The sequence below is a fragment of the Rhizophagus irregularis genome, chromosome 31, assembly GCF_026210795.1.
Source record: "Rhizophagus irregularis chromosome 31, complete sequence".
In the NCBI taxonomy this organism is placed as follows: Eukaryota; Fungi; Glomeromycota; class Glomeromycetes; order Glomerales; family Glomeraceae; genus Rhizophagus; species Rhizophagus irregularis.
The window spans coordinates 2,828,895-2,851,413 of NC_089459.1; the positions used below are offsets into that span (position 1 = coordinate 2,828,895).

At 29.1% G+C, this 22,519-nt stretch overlaps 6 protein-coding genes across 6 annotated transcripts; 3 read left to right on the plus strand and 3 right to left on the minus strand.

Annotated features, from left to right (window-relative positions):
- Positions 1-3,028: 3,028 nt before the first annotated feature.
- OCT59_022740 (uncharacterized protein) lies at positions 3,029-3,661 on the plus strand (the record flags this gene model as incomplete). Its single annotated transcript, XM_066144955.1, has 2 exons — positions 3,029-3,347; positions 3,431-3,661. 2 exons carry the CDS (start codon positions 3,029-3,031, stop codon positions 3,532-3,534), a joined length of 423 nt encoding a protein of 140 aa, XP_066006367.1. The 3' UTR covers positions 3,535-3,661.
- OCT59_022741 (uncharacterized protein) lies at positions 3,632-5,587 on the minus strand (the record flags this gene model as incomplete). The annotated part of the gene is made up of 1 exon (XM_025315596.2): positions 3,632-5,587. The coding sequence occupies one exon, from the start codon at positions 5,585-5,587 to the stop codon at positions 3,893-3,895; it is 1,695 nt and encodes a 564-aa protein (XP_025182460.1). The 3' UTR covers positions 3,632-3,892.
- Positions 5,588-9,217: 3,630 nt separating this feature from the next.
- On the plus strand, positions 9,218-11,135 carry OCT59_022742 (uncharacterized protein; the record flags this gene model as incomplete). Its single annotated transcript, XM_066144956.1, has 9 exons — positions 9,218-9,226; positions 9,290-9,472; positions 9,535-9,672; positions 9,736-9,805; positions 9,867-9,905; positions 9,964-10,031; positions 10,112-10,203; positions 10,276-10,385; positions 10,469-11,135. 9 exons carry the CDS (start codon positions 9,218-9,220, stop codon positions 10,513-10,515), a joined length of 756 nt encoding a protein of 251 aa, XP_066006368.1. The 3' UTR covers positions 10,516-11,135.
- A 4,022-nt stretch (positions 11,136-15,157) lies between these two features.
- OCT59_022743 (uncharacterized protein) lies at positions 15,158-16,419 on the minus strand (the record flags this gene model as incomplete). The annotated part of the gene is made up of 7 exons (XM_066144957.1): positions 15,158-15,186; positions 15,276-15,283; positions 15,596-15,653; positions 15,738-15,773; positions 15,983-16,134; positions 16,303-16,319; positions 16,402-16,419. The coding sequence occupies 7 exons, from the start codon at positions 16,417-16,419 to the stop codon at positions 15,158-15,160; spliced, it is 318 nt and encodes a 105-aa protein (XP_066006369.1).
- Positions 16,420-18,606: 2,187 nt separating this feature from the next.
- On the plus strand, positions 18,607-19,548 carry OCT59_022744 (uncharacterized protein; the record flags this gene model as incomplete). The annotated part of the gene is made up of 4 exons (XM_066144958.1): positions 18,607-18,615; positions 18,909-18,963; positions 19,039-19,187; positions 19,260-19,548. 4 exons carry the CDS (start codon positions 18,607-18,609, stop codon positions 19,422-19,424), a joined length of 378 nt encoding a protein of 125 aa, XP_066006370.1. The 3' UTR covers positions 19,425-19,548.
- On the minus strand, positions 19,195-22,484 carry OCT59_022745 (uncharacterized protein). The gene is made up of 8 exons (XM_025323260.2): positions 22,275-22,484; positions 21,939-22,031; positions 21,715-21,867; positions 21,471-21,623; positions 21,260-21,386; positions 20,740-21,175; positions 20,247-20,646; positions 19,195-20,183 (listed from the first exon to the last, which is right to left on the minus strand). Exons 1-8 carry the CDS (start codon positions 22,404-22,406, stop codon positions 19,572-19,574), a joined length of 2,106 nt encoding a protein of 701 aa, XP_025182467.2. The 5' UTR covers positions 22,407-22,484; the 3' UTR covers positions 19,195-19,571.
- Between the last annotated feature and the right edge of the window lie 35 nt (positions 22,485-22,519).

Consider the following 22,519-nt stretch of genomic DNA (forward strand, 5'->3'; position numbering starts at 1 on the left):
AATTAATATCATCTTTTTTAGTATCATAAAAATAATACTGAAATATTCTTTCAAATACAAATCTTTTTAGCTATCTTTAGATTACAGAATTAGGCAAAGGCAATTTATTTTCTAGGACTATTTACAACTCTTTTCAGATATACATATATTTAGATTTTAGATACATCTAATTATACATATAGCCCATTAAGAAGGTATGTGAAAGTAATATTAGGTAATTAAACAATTTTAAACAAGTTTTTAAACAGGATTTTGAACAATTCTCTTATATTTAAAATCTTATTCAAAACCTTTAAAGTTAAAAATTGTGTCTAAAATTTATTAATTATCACTGCATTGCATAAGAGACTATTTGAATAAGAGAATTATTTTTTGATTACACAGATATTAGGATCTCATCTTATATCTTCTGCTGCGAAACTTAGTGGTTAAATACTGAGACAGTTTCTTTTAACTTGATCTTCGACATATGTTTTCTTCGATGTAGCCTGTTTTTTTTATAACTTTGAGGTAACCTTATTGAATTTCTTTGTTTACTTTACTAATTATATCATGGAAATTTTCTAACCATTTCATGGATGTTATTCCTGTCTTTAGCTATGTATTTGAAAAGAGATTCTTAAATTACATTCAGTATATATTTGCTATTTGTATCTATCCAGTTTTCTGAATCTTATTATAACACTTAAACAAGATCCCATTTACTTATAAAATAGATCATCTCTGCTCCTGCGTAAAAATTATATATAAAATTCTTTGCAGATCCTACAGGACCCTGAAAAATACATATGGAGGTCATAAATGATCGGCAAGATTTTGGCCTAAAATAAGCAACTTTTCAGGGCTAGAATTATGATAATGCTGGCTTGTATCAAAACGGACAATAAAATTTAAGCCGGCACTATCTAAAAAAGGTAAGATTTTCATAAAAATTTAGGTTCTTTTTAAGCAAACTCAAATGTGACCTTTTTATGTATTTTTCAGGGTCCTGATTCTACTATAAAAGGAAATTTTATATTATATTGTTATGGTTTTTTTCCTTTTTAGCTAATTAACCAATAGAATTTAAGAAAAAAATAAGGTAAAAACTATTAGTAAAGAGCTAATTTCTACTTTTATTATAAGTAAGCGGGATCTTACTTAGACTGTTCAGGAAAAAATTACATATCTGGTTATTGGTAAATTCTGATCTAAAATCTGATGTATCAGAGACTTAATATGTCCTTTTTTATAGATCTTCACAAATCTGTTCAGAACTTTGTTCACAGTTTTATCCTTCGCATTAACTCATTTACTCGTAACTTTGATCACTACAAGGAAGTAATAAAATCCTTTAAGATCAATTGGTATTTCTGTAAGATTAGCCTGATGCATAGCATTTGGTATTTATACAATAACCTGTGAATCAGTGGATATTCTAATGCCTTCTTCTTTGGAGGTTTCTTGTAGAAGTTGTAGCACTCTTCACCTTTTAGAATTTATACTGTCCAGAAAGATTATAGTACTTGTAGTAATTCTTTAAGGGTGTTATACCATGACAAATTAAAAGAAGGATTTTGACCTTTAAATCAAAATGACGAAACTTTATTGCAGAACCTGTAAGGAATACATTAATATAAAAAACAGAGAGTGAATTGTTACTGAAGATAAAGGACCTAATATGGTGTGTGGTATTTGTTCTAGCTGTAAAAAACAATATCTTTATTCATAAATAAAAAATGGGTAGTTAAACAGCGTGATGAGGAAAAGAGAGAAATGACTAATGTTAAAAAGAGAGAGAAAAAATATATATATATGTATGTATAATGTATGTATATCTTAATTAAAGCTCTGAACGGTTCGGGCTAAACCGGGGAACCGATCCGAAACTGGTTCAAAATTCGGTTCGGTTCGGTTCGGGTATTAGAACCGAAAAACTGGCAGTTCGGTTCGGTTTAATCCGATTTTTTATAAAAATGCGAAAAATCGAATAGCCGGCCATCTAGTGATCGTACAAAGTCGAGCCATATATCAATGGATACCTCTCGACGAGACGCGTCGAATGGTGGTAAGATCATGTCTCTAGCATCGATAGATCACACGTTAACCCACGCTAAATGATTTATCAATAATTGGAATTAGCAAGCTATCTATCGGTGCTAGAGACATGATCTTAGCATCATTTGACGCGTCTCAGTGAGACAAATCCAATGAATATAAATTCGTTCATGTACGACCACTGGATGGCGAATAATATCAAGTTTCGCATTTTTTTAAAATTTTCGAGCGTTAAAAATTAAAAATTCCGATACATGAATTTATTCGTCGTCCAATGGTTGTACAAATATGAATTAGGACTCATTGGATTCTTCTCGATGAGACAAGTCGAATGGTGGTAAGATCACGTCTCTAGCATCGATAGATAGCTTGCTAATGCCAATTTTTTATAAATTATTTAGCGTGAATTAACTTACGATCTATTAATGCTAGAGACATGATCTCACCTCCATTCGACTCGTCTCATCGAGAAGAATCCAATGAGTCCTAATTCATATTTGTATGACCATTGGACGACGAATAAATTCATGTATCGGAATTTTTAATTTTTAACGCTCGAAAATTTTAAAAAAATGCGAAACTTGATATTATTCGCCATCTAGTGGTCGTACACGAACGAATTTATATTCATTGGATTCGTCTCACCGAGACGCGTCAAATGGTGCTAAGATCATGTCTCTAGCACCGATAGATAGCTTGCTAATGCCAATTATTGATAAATCATTTAGCGTGGGTTAACGTGTGTTCTATCAATGCTAGAGACATGATCTTACCACCATTCGACGCGTCTCGTCGAGACGAATCCAATGATATATGGCTCGACTTTGTACGATCACTAGATGGCCGGCTATTCGATTTTTCGCATTTTTATAAAAATCGGATTAAACCGAACTGAACCGCCGGTTTTTCGGTTCGGTTCTTACGGATTTCGGCTCTAATCCGAACCGTCTATAATCCGGACCAAACCGACCCGTTCGGAGCTTTAATCTTAATGCACAAAGATACCATAAAATTGGCTGACTTTGGTCGTTCATTTGAAAAAGAAAAGGATTGCAATAATACTGGAGCTTATGGTATAATTCCTTATATAGATTCTAAAATGTTTAACCAAGGGATTTCATATAAGATAAATGAGAAATCTGATATTAGATATAGTTTAGGTTTATTATTCTGGAAATTAACCAGTCATTCATCACCTTTTAAATACGAGATGAGAAAAGATCACACTTCTTTTATGTTTGATATCCTTAAAGGTTTAAGAGAAAACCTTATACAAAACACGAATGCCGCATTTGTTGGATTATATCAAAGTAAGTATAAATTATAAACTAATGACTCCTTTGTAGCATAATTTTTTTTCTTGTCGTAATCTAATTTTGATTCATTTGAACAGAATGTGGGAACACGAACCCTGATATTCGTCAAGTAAATTCAGAACTCAACTGTATTGATTCCAAAACAATAATGTATCTACTGCAGTTTATTCCAAAGAGATAGAGACAACCAAAAAATTTAATTCGCCCAAAGATAAAAAGACGCAAGAAAAAATTGAGGACTTGCAGAAAACGCATAGCGATTTCCACGTGAAAACTTTCATACAATAAAATTAATAGTTTTGACAACCATTTGTTTATTTGACTGTTATATAATACATGAATATCAAAGTAAAAGGATAAAAAACAAAAAATAATGTAATACATGAATATCTTAAGTATAAGCCAAAACAAAAAGAAATATAAAAATAAAGGTAAAGAATGATAATAAATATAAGTTCATTAATATATGAAAATCTTCCAGAGATAGTTTCCATTTTGTTAACAATCTTGAAACGGTTCTCACAAAATAGATTTCTTGATTATTTGGGTTTCATTAATCCGATAAGTATTTCAGACAGGCCACTGCCTAATCCAGGAACGAAGGCATTCATAAATACTGCACCAATAGATATTAATGCAGTTCCAGCGGCTCCAGCAGTTAAAGCAGCCTGACCATTCATTTTTTTATCATTACCGTCATTTTTAACTACCGTAACTTTACCTTTTTCTTTTTCAACCCTTTCATCAGCATATTTTTCTATCTTATTACGAAGATCATTCTCTAAATCTTCTTTCTTTTTCGTGTAAGCTTTCTTTAACTCTACTTCCGTTTTATCATCTTTATCATCAATATTTTTTTCCTTTTCTTCCAATATTTTTATCTGATTCATCAAAGGGATAATTTCTGTACCAAATTTTCGCATTTCATTTGCTTCAAAAGGTTTCTTTGGGAGGTTCTTTTGGTTCTTTCGGTTCTTTTCTGATTTTTCAAGGCCGTCTAATAAAATTTTTCTTGATTTATCTCGTTTATCTTTATTTGTGGTTTTTTCAACTTTTATTTCATCTAATTTTTTTTTTAATTCTTTCACTTTCTCATTATCACCCTTTTCAGTTGCTTCAGCAAGCCTTTGGTCTAACTCAGCATATATTGGTGGATTATCTACGTAAATAGGAGTTCCTCCTTTACATGAATTAATCATAATACTTATTGCTGTACTTTCTGTAATCATCGAATGAGTATCCTCCCTGCATTCACCTTGATCATTAAATCCACAAAATCTGGTTCTTACAAGAGTGGTATAGTTTTCGAGAAGAAATTCCCCTTTTTCATCATCTTTATCACAAAAAATTACTGACTTCAGCAGATTAAACGAATCTATCACTTCATTCGTCATTCTACCTCCGGTGACAAAAAGAATATGATCAAGTTTATAATCAACTTGATGAATAGCTTGTATTATCATCACTAATACATTATCAAATGCTACGCCTGTGTCAGCAATACCTATGGTGTCAATTACTCCGTATTCCTTTCCTTCGTGGTCAAATAGTACAATCGTAGCTTCCTTGGTCTCACTAATTCCAGCGTCACTTTCTTTAAAGTAGTGCTTGGTCTTTCCATTCTCGTCAACAGCATTAACTAAAACGTTAGCTAATGTGGATTTTCCATCACCTGTGCGACCAACTAATAATATATTTTTGACATTATCTTCAACATTCTCGGCCACTTTGTCTTCAACATTCTCGGTCACTTTGTCTTTAACATTCTCGGTCACTTTGTCTTTAACATTCTCCGAAGCATCAGCTGTCTTTTTTTTACGCAAATCAACCTCTCTAATTTTTCCCGAGGCTTCATTAGCCATCCTAAGTTTCAATTCCGAATCCAATTCAATATCAACAGCTTTTGCTAAGGCTTCTTTAAAATTATATTTTTCATCTTTAGGGGGAGGATATTTCACAATCTTTATTGTTCCTTCTGAAGTGGACTCATAAGTTATTGACCAAACAATGTGACTTTTCATCATGTTTCCTTCGTCACTTATCACTATCGTTTCACTAGATGACTCGGAACTTGCCGCATCCTTTTCACTAGATGGCTTAGTGACATGAATAACTTTTTTCAAAACACGACTTACATTTTTATAAGATTCATTATCAAATTTATTAAGTTCTTCGATGATTCTATCATTTGAAATTACTTTGACATCTGGAGTTTCAGTACTTGTCGTTGTCATATTTTTATTCAAGATAATTGAATAATTGAGAAAATTTTATTCGAACCACGGCTAATTATATACATTATGCGTACATTATGCGACAATGGATGAAAAGAAACAAACGAAAATGAACGCCAAAAAACCAAAATAAGCGAACCAAATGAAACAATGAAACAAACGAAAATGAACGCCAAAAAACCAAAATAAGCGAACTAAATGAAACAAAGAAACAAACGAAAATGAACCAAAATAGGCGAACTGAATGATTTTTTGCTAAAGTCAATTTTTAATCTGATTCACAATACCAAATTAGAGTTATATATCAGTCCATCCGGATATCCGATTTTTGTGTTATCCGTTTATCCGGATATCCATTTTTTAACGGATAACGGATATAAACTCTATGGCATTTATTAATTATAAACCGCAGCAATATTTACTGTAGGTATATAACCTGCGAATTTTGAAGTTTTTTAAAGTGAAATACCTAATTTTATTGGATATCAATAATCAAGACGATGATTGAGAAATACTTTTATGATAATCATTTTTATTTTTATTGAAGATTATAATTTTGGAAATTTATTGGTTACTTAATGAAGATCACAAATTGAGAGATCATAAGTTAGGGTTTTAGTATTGTGAAATGGTTTATTGATGATTTTATTACTTCGGGAAATAACATTTTATTGATGAAGACTATGATTGAGAAATACTTTTATGGATAATCATATCTTTTAATGAAGATTATAATTTTGGAAATAATTACATATTATTGTATGGGGTATACTTGATAATAGGATAAAATGGCGCAGCCATTTTATCCTATTGTTAAGTATATCACATGCAATAATTATATTATCGTTTTAGTTCAGAGTTAAAAAAGTTTATGTATTAGTTTTAAAAAAAAAATTATATGTAAAATTTATTTTTTTTTATTCTACTTTAATACTTAAATAGTTAAATTATCGTATGATCATATACCTTTTATATTTATTTTTGCATGTATTAATAAAAAATTTTCGTAATCGATATGCAAATTTTATTAGAATTAATAAAGTATTTTTATTCCGCCATTTTTTTTTTATTTTGTACATATTATATATAAAGTGCATTAGCCCAAATTTGTTGGATTATTGTATGTCTGCATAAAATAAATGGATAGGATATTTAATATGAACCTATGTGGCTAAATGAAATGTTTTATGATTTTATTACTTCGGGAAATAACATTTTATTGGATATCAATGATGATTGAGAAATACTTTTATGGATAATCATACCTTTTAATGAAGATTATAATAATTTTGGAAATAATTAATTACTTAATGAAGATAATCACGTCTTGAACTTGGGAATCTTATGATGAAAAAGTAATAATTTATGAATTTTATTGGTAATTTAACCTAATTTACCTAAGGGGAAATGAATTTATAATTTTTTATTATTTTATTTTGTTATTTTATCATTTTTATTATATATCTCCCCAGGAAATTAAGAAAATTATATTTTATTAAAGGGAATTAACGTAAGGTCACCAGACCCCGGCCTTACAATACCAAATACACCTTCTAATGATAACAATAGAAAAAATTTTCAGAAGTGGTTAGAACAACGTTTATGATTAGATGTTGATTAAATTTAAATTAGATAATCTAAAAGAACATTCTTTTGTCAAACCAAAACAAATATTTTAATTTAGCTTCTAAAGATACGCTGATCATTTCCGATCTTATATATTTTTGTAACAAAATGATTTAATGAATCCAAAACTTGATTTTAAAAATTTTAAAATGAATTAAATAGCTCTATTTTCAGAATTTTTCTAAATTCCATTGAAGCTGTTAAAATCTGATACATTCCAAAAAATTTAAAAATTTAGATTCTTTATGCATGATGAAAATCTTCACGCGCACGTGATTTATTTATTTTTTTTTTTAGAGAACATACATTACAAAAGTTTTCCGTAAGGTCATATGAAAAAAAGCGTATATTTTGAGTAAAGGTTATATTTTTGAGAAACATCATTAGAAAGAATTCAATATTTCAATAGGACAGAACCCGAACAATATATATTTGAATCGTAGCAAAATTGGATCAGTAAATTTTTTCTTCTTCAAACTTGCAAAAAATATTTTATTTCTATTAAATATTTATATATTTATATTAGTAACTATTTATTGGAGAAAATTGCATTTTACATATAAATAGTACTAACTTGCAATTTCATCGACTTTCTGTACAATATATATAGGTATGAAGTTGCACTTTATGATCTAAGTAAAGTTAGTTTTTATAACAGTTGGTGTAATATTTATAAAGTATGTATAAGCACTTTTTAATATGAATTTATTTAAAATAACTTTTTAAACAACAGTAAATTAAAATATATTGGTAATTATTATTGTATTCTTAAAAAATACATTTTACTTTTGATATTATAGCCTGAAAGTTTTATTTCCTATAAAATAAAACATTAATAACATTTTTTCAGTTAATAAAAAAAAATTTTTTTTTAAATTTAACTAACTTGTTTCAATTTGTTTTCAGAAATATGTGTAATCCAAGCCACCCGAAACTGTGCGATTTTTTTTGAATATTTACGTGGAAAAAAAGTAGTTATTGAGGAAATTAAAGCGAAACTCAAAAAATTCGAGATATTTAAGTGAGTTTCCTTGTAAAAAATTATTATTTTGTTTATAAGGAAACTCATGTAAGTATTTAAAGGTTTTGAGTTTCGCTTCAATTTCTTTAATTATTCAGAAAAATCGCTAAGTTTCGCAAAATTTTGAAAATCCGTTTTTTTAGTGGAGTCGTGTATATTTTTAGATAAAGTCATATGATATTGTTAGTACTGCGGATGTGATCTCTCGCTAAACTAACAAACAAACTAGTCCTAGTTTACATTTGGCGCCAGAATCTTTTTTACAATTAAACAAATTATTGAACTTTGCCATATATTCTAGTACTATTATGTTAACTTCCATTCTTAACTGATTTTATTTTGAATGCTTATGTGTAGCGTATAGTTATAGGTCGAATTATTGAGACAACGCATTAGCGAGCTTGAGACCAAGAATGCCAAGCTTGAGACTGAGAAAGCTGAGATTGAGGCTAGGAATGCTGAACTCAAGTCTAGAGTCGGGGAGCTCGAGGTCAGACTCGCAATATTGGAACAGGGTGTTACTGATAGACAGCCACAGAATGATAGCAGAGGTGCGATCATCTATAAATAACCCGGTATCAGTTGTTGATGTATCTGGCTCCATAATAAACCAGCAAAATAATGCCGACATCAAGTTAATGGAAGAGAGATACCAAAGGTATCAGATAAGGAAATAGATGATTTAATTCCCGAAGTACCTGCCAACTTACCTGACTCAGTTATAGATCAGCTCAAGCAGTGTAGGTCTGATGGAAAAACAGATAATGCGATGCCAGAGGTGTTATAGAGCTAAATGTGCCTGCCAGCTCTTCACTTTGCGAAGAGGATAGAAAAACCGATGAATTCTTAAACGCGGCATGTAAGAAGAGGGTTGGCAATGAAGGAAGCGAGAGAAGAAACTTCAAGATACCAGAGGTAACTTCCCAAAGAGAACCGAATTCAGAAACACTTGTAGGATTCTGCTATTCCCTTGAATGGAGAAAATGGGCAGGGTTGTTCTTCTGTAGCAAACGAGCAAGTACATATAGCTAGATCAGAAAACTCCCTATAATCAGAAAGTAGAACAAGGTTTGAGACACGAGTTATCTGCTTACATTGACGGCAAGGGATTCACTTCACAGAGTGGAGATAAAACATTCGATATACAGATTCCCGAATTCTCCTTAGAAGCAATTATAACAGGATCTAGTAAAGTTACATCACAAGACATAGTTGATTTATTTAATGTAGCAATGAAGGTCAGACGAAAGGAGGTCTTATGCTGGTATTGTTACTATATGGTGTATGAGGATCGAATCAGGCTATGACCAATCAGCAAGGACATTGGTGTACAACGAAATCAAAGCCTTTCTTCATGATCTTCACCATTTCAAGGATATTGGCTCAGGAGAATACGCCAACAAAATATGCAATTAAAAAATTTATCGACAATAAGGAGGTGTGTTACCGATAATATTTTTTTTACTACTTACAATATTATTTATGGATAATTTACTCTTAGGTTTATTTAACGAAAATGGTTAATTCTCATGCAAATATAATCCAATTTCATGGAGTTACAAAAATAGAAGGTAACATAACAATTTGCGATACACCTATAACATTTTTTGTTGACGTGTTAATTTTCTTTAGATGAAGAAAGGTATTCACTTGTTCTCGATTATGCGGAAGGTGGAACACTAAGAGATTATTTAAGGAACAATATTATTGAATGGAAGACCCAAATAAGGTTTGCCAGAGATTACAAATGCGATTTTATGGTTGCACGATTATAAGGATATAGTACATGGGGATCTTGTAAGTATAATCATAACGTTTAAACATCTACCTAATAAACTATTCACTATATAACGTGTAACTAACGCCTTCTTTTTTAGCATCCGAATAATATCTTATTACATAGAGACACAATAAAATTTGCAGATTCGGACGTTCATTTTAAAAAGGAAAGGGTGATTATAATACTGATGTACGGGGAGCAAAACCTTATACAGATCCTAAAATGTTCAATAAAACAGTTCTATATAAGCTAAACGTGAAGGGTTCTATTCTGGGATCTAGCGTCGCTTATTGATGATCTTGAAGATAATTATATTATGCTTGGAGAGGCTATACCGAACACGAATAATAAATTCGCCGAACTTTATCAAGGTAAAGTGTAAATTTAATTCAGAACCAGTTTGTACTGATACAATTTTATTTTTCTTGTCGCAATCTAATTTTTGTCTGAATAGAATGTTTGAAACAAAAACCAGATGAACAACCAATATTTCCGAAGTAAATGAAACACTCAATAGCATTGACAATGATGAGTCTACTGTTTCTGATTCTGAAGAAAGTGAAGGTTCCTGTCAGATTGATTTAAATAAGCTTTGTCAAAAAACTTTAGTGTCATTTCGTAGATGATGTGTAGAAAAATGGAATCCGTGGATTCCCAACATTACATAGAAACAGAGAAATTTAAGACGTTCGATGCAGAACACATCAATATTGGTTACCTTTCTCTTTATACAAGTTTGTCTCCAGATTCCACATGGCCAACGGATTCCCTCTTTAGATTATTCAAATACTTTTTAGACTTTTCGTTTATAACTGTTTTCCTTTGTTTTTCTTTTCTTTGGGGGGTGTTAGACAACACGCAAGAAGTATTTTGTAATGATGGGTTACATAATAATCACGTACCACATATCATGGAAATATGTCAAGTGATAATGTGTGATTGTGTGTGTATCAATTGTGTGACCATTTTTTTAGCGCAAACTTAGTGATTATATTAATCTGATTTTATGACATTTTTATTTTATACTTATATTAACTTTTAAAATAATGAAATTAATTAAGTAAAAATAAAAATAATCAAAAAAACTAGAATAAAGAAAACGCTAAGTAATTATATAGTAAAATTGATAATTTTCAGACTATATAAATAATTGTATCCAATTTATTTTTTTTTCTAACAGAAAAGTATTACCCTTTCATTTAAAAAAGTTATTATTTTTCATTAATTTTAACAATTTTATCATCATTTACATAATATAATAACTGCGAAATAAAAAAGAATTTTAATATATTTGAATAATATTTAATATAAATAAAAAAAAACTAATTACATACATAATATCAGGAAACCAACGTCTTTGATTTGGAAATAAATAAATAATTCAATTTTTCTAAGAATCTATAAAAAAATTACAAAAAACAAAGTTAAATTTCAGAATTAATTGTAATTTAAAATTAATTACAATCATTACTAAACAATACTTTTTGTGCTAAATAAGATGCTCGATCATTATCTACTTCAATAGCCATATTCAATAATCCAATAAATAATAACAAATGAAAATACTATCATCAATATTATCATTAATGGATTGTCATTTGGTGACCATGCTGATAAAGAGTTTCTATCTCCTATTATTAAATAGTAATTTATAAATATAATTAATAATAAATTTTTTTAATAAAACATGTGCTAACTCTTTAAATAAAAAAAAAAGGTAATAATAAATTAGTTAATTATTTTGCTTTTTAAATATACCTGTAAGGAATAAATATATAGAAAAAAGTGAATTAGGGTAATTAGAAAATAAATTTGTATTACTATCAGGTTCTTCAATCAAGGTTGTAGTATTAGCAATATTTTCATCTTCTGTTATTTGATGATATTTTTTTGTAAGTGACCAAGGATTATTAGAATCATTTAAATCTTGATTATGTTCAGATTTTGGTTTTAACAATATAAAAAATGCATGTGCAAAACCAAATAAAATGATAAGTATAATAAAAAGAAAGAAACAATTCTTTTAGCAACTCCTATCATAATAGCAAAATAAATTCCAAAAGATTCAAAGGCTCTAAAGAAAAGTAAAAATTTTATATCAAGTAAAAGACATGAAACTGAAATAGCTTCTTTATAGTCTGTGCTTTTTTCAATTCTATAACAGTATATAGAAGTTAAGACAGGTACAAGATATGCACTAAAATCTATATAAATTAATCATTAATAAGTATCAACTATTTTGTTTTTTTTTTAAAAAAAAAACATTATTAAAAAAACGTAATTACCAAATAAATTCCATATATCAGATATCCATCTATTTGGACTCCAAATAAATTGACGAACTTCAAATAATAAGTGAATGAATCCAAGAATAATTGATAAAAAGAAAAGCTTTTTTCTATTTTCCTCATTAAAAATATCATAAGGAATTGATGCCAATGTAAAACATGCAAGGTAAATTATAAATAAAATCCAGATTCCTGCACAATAATATACACCAAACATTCTCCATTTAAAATTAATAATGGCTTCACCATTCCAAGTTTTAAAAAGATCATTATTTTGTGTTTTTGTAAAAGGGCTTGATTGAGGTCTGATAAATAATTCTTTAAAAAAATTATAATCTTTTGGATATGTCGTATAACCGGGGAATGGAACTAAATATATACGTTTTTGGTCTTATTTGTTGTTCATTAAAGATGAATTTGATAAAAAACGCACAAATAATAAAGAGTATGACGGATACAGATATTCCAAATACAAATGGGATGTTGAATAAATCAAGTAAAATATTTGATTTTGAAGATGAAAAATATGATAATAAATAAAGAATATAACCGGTATTTAATAATATTAAAGATGCTAATTGAAATTTAAATGATTCAAAATATTTTATGAAGTATTCAAATATAAAAACTAAAATAATCGTAAGAATTTCATCATAACCATGAATGGCAACATATATAATAAAGCCAAGAATGCCGACAATATATATAAAAGGTGTAAAAGATATTACTGGAGTTAGATGTGCTTTATGCGAATATATTCATTACAATCATAATATTTGCTAATTTGGGATTGACAATGAAAGCAATACATATCATGAAAATTAATTGTGTCTGTGATTTCCAATATTTTCTGAAGAATAAAATTATAATAATTCCATGATTACGAAAAGAAAGTGCTATAATGATAGTATATAACAGAAGTACTAATAGTAGATGTGCTGATTTCCAATATTTCCAGAAGGATAGAATAAAAATAGTGATAGCGTCTAGTGTGCAGTATAGTATAATATCAGTATCATGAGTAAAACCTTATAACACAAGAAAATAATACTAGTAGATATATTCGTGATTTCAAAAATTTTAACGGTCTTGAATATGATTTTAATTTATGAAGAATGAATTTATTTTTAGATATTTTTAATTCATTATTATAAGAATATAGATGTTGAAGATTATTATAGATCTTTAATGAATTCTCTGAAAATAAATTCATTTTATTCATTTCTTTCATTACATTATAATATTCTGATAAAAATTCAGAATAATTTTGATTTAAATATGGCATATTCTTACATATCAGTGATAATATATGAATATTATTATTCGGATTTTCTTTGAAATATTCAAGAGTTTTGTTATAGATCGATTTTATTAACTCTCTATTATGTCGTTTTATTGCTGATTTTAAGAGTTTCTCTCCATAATATACACAATACACACAATATACTAAGAATTGAATATTATTATTATTCGGATTTTTTTTGAAATATTCAAGAGTTTTGGTATAGATAAATTTTATTAATTTTTTATTTTGTTGTTTTATTGCTGATTTTAAAAATTTCTCATAATATACTAGGAATTGAATATTATTTTTCGAATTTTCTTTGAAATATTTAAGAGTTTCGGTATAGATCAATTCTATTAACTCCTTATTTTCTGATTTTAAGAGTTTCTCTCCATAATATGCTAGGAATTGAATATTAATATTCGGATTTTCTTTATTTTCTTTGAAACATTTAAGAGTTTCGGTATAGATCAATTCCATTAACTCTTTATTTTGTTGTTTTAAGAATTTCTCATAATATACTAGGAATTGAATATTATTATTCGGATTTTCTTTGAAATATTTAAGAGTTTCGGTATAGATCAATTCTATTAACTCTTTATTTTCTGATTTTAAGAGTTTCTCTTCATAATATGCTAGGAATTGAATATTATTATTCGGATTTTCTTTGAAATATTTAAGAGTTTTGGTATAGATCAATTTTATTAACTCTATATTATGTTGTTTTATCGCCGATTTTAAGAGTTTCTCCCCATAATACACTAGAAAGTATTTTTGATTTGTTGCATAAAGAATCCATTGCTTTTTTAATTCATTATTTGTGGGTTGAGCTATTTCCTTAATTTCATCAATTTCTAAAGCATCTGGTTCATTGTTATTATTATAAAGCTTAATTGCATATTTAAGGAATTTAATATTATAACAAAGTTGCAACTCGATCTTTTTAGATTCTATGTTGAAAGTGTATATATGTAACTCTGTATCATCATATAAAATATGAGTATTATTATCTATTATATATTTCCAATTAGAGTACCTAATCTTATATGAAGGTCTATTTTGAAATGAATTATTAATAAAAGCTTCTAAAATGAATTCACCATTTTTGAATGTTAATCTCATATAATATTCATTTTGATTTTCATTTGAGTTTACTAAATTTGGTATAATGTACTTTTTTATAAGCTCATTTTCATCTGGTGTTGTAGTATATTGGTTTCCTATTTTGTATAAGATGTTTTCATTGTTTGAATCTTTAATATCACTAATTTCTTCCGAATCAATATATTTGTCATTAATTATATAAGTTTCCAAGTCACACTTTTTCATATTAATCACCCATGGTTTTTCGTGAAATATTCCGAAAGCTTTTTGGTCATTAAGTCTAAATAGAATATTATTAAAGTAATTGAGGTTATTATTAATTTCAAGACAAGATTTTATCAAGTTATTGATTGAATTTGATCCCTCAATAATTTTAATTGGAAAATCCATTCTATTTGAATAAATATAATGTATGTCTTCAATACTTATAACCATTACCGATTTAAGAAATTTTAATTCTACCATTTTAGTATTTATTTCTTTTTCTATTTTTTCCTATAAACATAAAAAAAGTTAAAAGAATAAATATTATATTAACTGAAATTAACAATATTTATACTAAAGCGATACAAATATATACATACTTTTATCACTAACTTCCGATATTGGAAATGTTAATAAATCAAATATGGTATTTTTTAATAATGATAACGTCCATAACCTGTCATTGGTTATTCCACCACAACTAATTTCTATTGCATTCATATTGTCGATTTCATATGTATATTTGCATTCCCAGTTATTATCCTTAGTATTCGAAGGATAAATTAAAAGAACCGATCTTATCATTTGATTCTTAGATCCTTTACTTTCAATAATGTAGTAAGTAGCTAAATCTCCACTTGTAAGAAAATTTGTAAACTTGTAATCTGGTAAGTAAAATTCATATTTATCATCAGCATACTTTTTTAAACTTGAATTGAGATGGATTTCCTGTTTATTTTTCATATCATAGATAATTGCTACAGAAAAGGAAAATTTTTTCTTATCAACAAATTAAAACTCTTAAATTACGGCATACATTTTGAAAAATAATAATAATTTACCTAATTCATCATTATCATTACCCACATAATTATAATCTTATCATCAGAGACCTTATAATCCGAAACATCATAATCCGAAACATCTAAATTCAAATTATATGGTTAGACTTCATTGTCAACAATAAACGGTCCCGAATAATCATTATTATCATCATCTTGTCCGTCTTTATTACCAAAAAGAAATCCGATAAGCGGATGATTATTAATACATTTGGCAATAGAATTTTCCTTTCGGGTATTTTTACTATTACACCATCCAACAAAGGATTTATCTTCTTGACTATATGTTACGACATATCTTGACTGTGGAGAAATTGCAATTTTAGTTATCGGCTTTCCATTGTGCGGCGGAACTACTTCGATTGTGATAGTCGTATGTTGACTCATTATACGGTAACTTAATGTATATATTTTTTAGTAGGAGGAACAATACAGAAATGAATTTTTTTTTCTGGGCATTAATTTGAGCAATAAAACTTTATTCGGGGCTTTATTTTGGAACTTTCTATGAGAATAATTGAATATATTCTAGATACATTTACAGTCGCCACTGGATATAACAAACCTGGATATACCGAAAAACTAGTTATATCGAACCAAATAGTGCAGAACCGATTTTCTTATAATTAATTACACTGGATATCCGGCGGTGCTTGTCAAGCACCCCGTTCGTTATTTCCATTATTTTTTCCACCAAAGGTGACATCGCCCTGTAGCGATTTGGGTTATTAGTTGTCAGAGTTACTTTCGATTCTAGTATATAGTTTCTTTGTAATTTTATTGTAACAAAGAAAAAAAACTATATACGTTACCCCACTATGACGCGAATACCCTAGCGGCAAAAATTACCTTCTTGGCCCGTGTAACCATATCAACCATATCATCACCCCCCTGCATAATATTTTATAGCAAGGGGGTCAGTAGGGTGCGATGATTGATTTATGCAGTGTTGATTAGGTGAGGCGGTAATTTTTGCCACTGTGAGTCTGTGGCATGTATGAAATGTGTGCCAGGTTGATGGCGCAGTGTGGCGCAGCGATTTTTTCCAAAAAAAATTAAATTGCAATTTTTTTTTATTTAAAATAAAACCTTTAAATTCCTGCATTAGGTGTATTTTTGTCCGCTCTGCAAATTTACTTAGAGCATATATGGGTGGTTTAGAAGGCCATTTTCGAGTTATTTAACAAAAACTGTTCTTTCGACAAATCCAATTTTGGAAATGATCGGCAAAGACAATAAAATCAGTTGTTATATACTAAAGTCAAAATCTACTTCCAAAACCTCCTTCCATTTATAAGTGAATTTTGTAACACAGATGAAAATACATCTAATATGTAAATTTGAAAGCTTTACATTAAAAAGTAAATCTTTAACTTAAATCTTTTTGAAATTACTGCGCCACACTGTGCTGTCAACCTGGCACACATTTCAGACGTGTGAGTCTGCGAGTCTGTGATGCAATAAGCCACAGGGTAGAGACCCAGAAACCCTAACTCAGCCCGGACCTAGATCCGGGTTTGGGCTGGCAAACTTCTTCAAATTCACCCAGGCTGGGTCTGGGCTGGCACATGATTTTCTGTTAAACCCGAATTTTCATAATTCTGGCTGAAATTAGACTAGCCAAAATTAAGTTGGCCGATTTTTTTGTTTTATGATATAATAATAGTCTGGATTCAGTCTGGGCTAGGTTTTTAATATATTAAGTCTGGGTCAGGCTGGATTGGTTAATTTCCAAATGCATTTCAGGCCAGGTTGTAAATAGGGTCAATGCAAACCTTTACTACAAAGGTATACATGAATTTATTTATCTTTAAATTTGCAAAGAAATAAAATATTTTTATTATATTTGTAATTAATATCACACTACTAGATAGATAAAAAGTGCATATGTTCTTTTTATAGATCCAAACTTTAATTTTTACATTTGATAATTCTACTTCATATGATGTATTTAGTTCTGATGCTAGTTTTACGTTTTATATAACTTGCAATAAAAGAAACAATAAATAACTAAAAATAAAAAACACTATTTTTAATGGTAGTGTTTAATTTTTTTATGAAAAACAAAAAGGAATAAAGCAAATTTTATATGAATGCCAATTATTAACATCAGGTTTAAAAGGTTTTTTGTAAAAATAAGGATTTAATAGATAACATATTTTAGAATACTTTTTTTTAATTTTTTCAACATGTATAAATAGAGAAGCAGCTGATCTTAAAGTTAAGGTTGTATAGATTAGCTCAGCTGTTAGCTCTATGTAGGTGTAATTTTTTTATCAAAATTGAACCACTAGTTACTTTGTTCTTAATTTTATATGTATTTGTTACTTTTATATTAGAAAATTAGAATTATACTTTTTTTTTTTTAGAGATTCCAATAAAAAGTTATAAAATATTTTTGCTTAAAACATTTAAAATAGTGTTTTCTTCTTTTATTATGTATTATTTTCAAGTGTGTAATAATTTTTCATATAGTTTTGAGGTATTTCAAATAGCTGATCCTATTTTTTGAAAAATACAGAAAAGAAACTAACAAAAAAAAATATGTAATAATAAACTTGAGCATTTCGTCATTTCCAAAAAATAGTTTTTATTTTGTAATAGGTTAATTATTGGCAGTAAACATGGGATATCATTACATTTTACTAGTAACACATAGTAATTTACATATGGTTTCAGTTCTGGCAAGACCCGAACATCACATATATAACTCATAACTGATCTGCATGAATTTAAGTACTTTTTGCTCCTGCTAAAATAGACCTAATTTGCTAAAAATCAAATTATCACATTTCAAATCTATACTAATTTGCTAAAACTCAAAATATGAGTTAATAATCTTTTTTTTTGCTTTAAAAGTAAGTTCAGGATGACAAGGGTAAATTTTTAGCATAGAAGATATGACCTTAATTATAATTGTCCGGGGTCCTGGTAGTTGATACAAACTGTCCTGCACGTGACTACGTACAACAATAAAACCTTAAACTTCGTTCAAAGCCAACGCAATTATATTATGTTATAATTATAAATGCTCTACTAACCGGACACAATCTGGCCTTACATCAGTTGATGGTATAAGCCTTCCGGAATCCTAATTTGGGAATACATTTTTTTTTGAAACTCTCTTACCAATGAAATCTTTCCGCAGAAAATATTTATCATAAAGTGCAGATCCGAAGATCCGATATTTTGACTTTTTTTATTGAATACTTGGACACATTTGAAAGTGAGTTATCCTGGTTTAAGACACTATAAACCTTTGTTCACTAAATTTACACTTTTTCTGTATTATTTGTTTTAGTGGCGTCCGGTTTTGGTTATTATGGAAATCGTAGTAGATGTTTTACTTTCTGGCAAGAATTTCGCAAATGTTATGCTATGGCCGATAGACCCGAACAATGCACTTTACAAATGGACGACTATTTTGAATGTCTACATCATACAAAAGAGGTAATCTTTACTCAAAATTTTGTCCAATTTCTCTTGACAATTCAATTTATTATGCTTTTTTTGTTTATTTAGAAAGCACGTGCTAAAGCTATTAAAGATCAAGAATTAAAGTTAAATGAAGAAAAGAAAAAACAAGACGAATTATCTCGTAAATTAACTGATTCCGCTAATAAAAGTAATGTAACAAGATTAGGTATTATAGATAATAGTGTTAAACAAAAAGAAGCTTCGAATTAATCAATGTGTGTATTTTTCTTAATTTATCTCAAAAAATTTATCTACAACAATGTTTACACTGCAAAATACTTTAATATATTAAATAAATTATTCTGAATTTTTTTTTCTTTTTTTTTGCAATTTTAATAATCCTCTCTTTAATTTAATTCAATTATATGGTTCTTCCTCATCTGTTACTGTTACACTCTTTCCTTTGCCCTTATTACCCTTAACTTCATTTTGAGAAATTTCATTTGTATTTGTAAAATTGTTGAAGTTAGCATTACCAATATTGTTTTCGTCATTATTATTGTTATTTATTAATGAGTTCTCTTCTGCCGATGATGAAGTCGCATTTAACTCTGTTATTGGAACACTAGGGAATGCGCTGACAGCCTGTGTAAGCACACTGATAACATTATAGATTTGCGTTTGTGCCTCTTGTAATATTCTTATTTTTTCTTCAAATGCTGCACGGGTGTTTGTCTCTAATAAACGAATTTGTTCTTCCGTTAAAGTTTCCAACGTTGAAGACGACGAATTAGAATTAGAATTATTTGGTAGAACTGGGAAAAGTGGTATTAGTCCGGGTGGTGCTTGCATAGGAAATTGTGATAAGTTAATAGATTGAAAGGACATTGGCTGTGCATTATTAAATGTTCGTGAAGCTGAAGAAGATAATTGATCCCAAGGCATTCTAGGTATAACTGGCTGATTAGGTCTCCGTGTTGAATTATTTTGGCTATGTGCATTAGATGTTGAACTAGACTCTTCGTTTGTCTGTAAATATAGTAAATTATTAGAATCTTTCTTATATAATTGGTTAATTATTAAATTACAAACCTCTGTTGTCGTTCGACCTTCAGTTTCGGTAGATTGTGAATTTTGTGGTACATCCTGTCGTGTATCTTGTGAATTATTTGGTTGTTGTAAAGGTTGTTCAATATTCTGGTTCAAATCATTATCTTGTTCACCCATATTAGGTAGATTTGCTAGGGGTATAGGGGCTACAGGTAATTGCCCATGAAATTGTCCATGCATTGCTGGTTGCCACATTATAGTAGGAAATCCTGGGAATGCGTTAGCAATAAATCCTGGATGATTCGGGAAAGGCATACCTTGTGGTAATTGAGGCTGCTGTGGTTGTCCCTGTAGTCCATTACGAGCAGCTTGTGCTTGAATTGGACGTTGCTGCTGTTGTAGTTGTACTGCAGGTGTTTGTTGTTCCAAAACAGGTCTACGACTACATTTTACAAACGTTTGTGTTATAATAAGAGACTGTTAAAAAGTTCGCAATTTGAAAAAATAAGCGTGTGTAATTTGATAATTTACTTACCAAGTTGGACAGCTCTGTTGTCTTTCTAACCAACTTCTTAAACAATGAAAATGGAAAATATGCCCACAAGGTAATTTTTTTGGTACATCCCCCATGTTATTATTACTTCCTTGACGCCTATCTGCATTGTTATTTCGTTGTGGTTCTGCATCATTATTGTTATTTGCATTATTATTATTGGCGGCGGCGGCGGCTATCATTTCCTCCCGACAAATAATACATGTACGGTCACTTAATCTTTCAAGTTCTTCGTTAGTCGCACTAGGATAACGTTCATTCATATTTCTAGTAGCGCGACGATATCTAACTAAATCGCCACACTTCTGGAGAAATGATCGAAGCGTTACATATAAATCACGTATGATATGTAATGCTATTCCGTAGAATACGAGAATTATAGCGAAAAAGATAAGATAAACTATCAATTTAATAAAATCTGTAAAAGAAAAATAAGACAAACAAAGTAAATATATAATATAAGCTTTTAAGTTAATAAACACAATAAAGCATAAATATTTACCAGTCACCAATTCCAAATAAAAGACATAAATTGATTTATTTTCCCATTGTTCTTCACGTCTCATATCAATTACATTTAATATATACTTAGCAATAGTGGATAATATTGTTGCGGTAAGAATGGAATACTGAACGAATAATAATAATACAACTTAGATGATAAAATATATATATTATTGATAAAAAATTTAATGATAAATAAAAATACGCACTTCAAATGCAAACATGATCATCATATTGGGCTCATTATGCATTGCTATATTAATGGCATATGATGCCAAAATTAGGTCGACTATACCCAATATTTCCATTAACGAAATCATCCGTATGTGAAATGATATTGGTACGGCTGGTGATTGTTCCATCTATTTTGAAACCAGTTTCTTAGTATTAAATTAAAAGAATATAAAAGAACATTCGTAAAGAGTCAGTTTAGTATCTTATTTCTATACTCACAAATTCTACCCGATCTTGACATAGCCAATGAAATATTTTTAGAAACAATAAAATTGTGAATGTTACAACGAAACTAGTATTGAATTCATCTCGGAATATTGTCATAGCTAAGCATGTTTCTGTGAAAGCATACCATGCCCTTTCGTATAAGTGCTTTAAATAAAATAAAAAAATTAATTTTGAAAATTATAACAATTTGATTCGAATTTATAATATCAATTTACCTCTATTTCAACAGCACGTAAACGACCGAAAAATATTGTCTGAAGTATTTTACCTAAAACTATTGTAAGGAAAAAACCCATGTTCATCAAGATCTAGTAACGGCAAGTGTATAATTAAATTTAAAAGTCAAGTGGTAAGTAATTAGAAAAAAATAATGAAAGTCCGAGTTTGAAAAACGGGACTTGTTTCGGTAGAAAATGTGATTGAAAACCAAAGCAGATTTGGATTTAAATCTGCAGATCTGTTAAGTAAAACTAAAAGTATAGGTCTTGACAGCCGAGACAAATTTGCAAAGGGCCAAGACAAAATATGTCCTGACTCCGACTTTAACCTACCATAATGCAAGCGCTTGATTTCGATAAATATATACATGCTGCATAAAAATTAGGTCTTTGACGAAATGCGGCTGCAATGATTGAAAGTGTCAGGAAAGTACTAATTCCACCGTAAACCGCTAAGCGAACCATTTTTAGTATTAATAAAATTCTATTTTATTAATCAAATATAATAAAAGAATGTCTTGAAATAAAAACGAAAACCAAAGCCATTTAAAAACGGGCTTTTTTGAAGAGGTATTTGT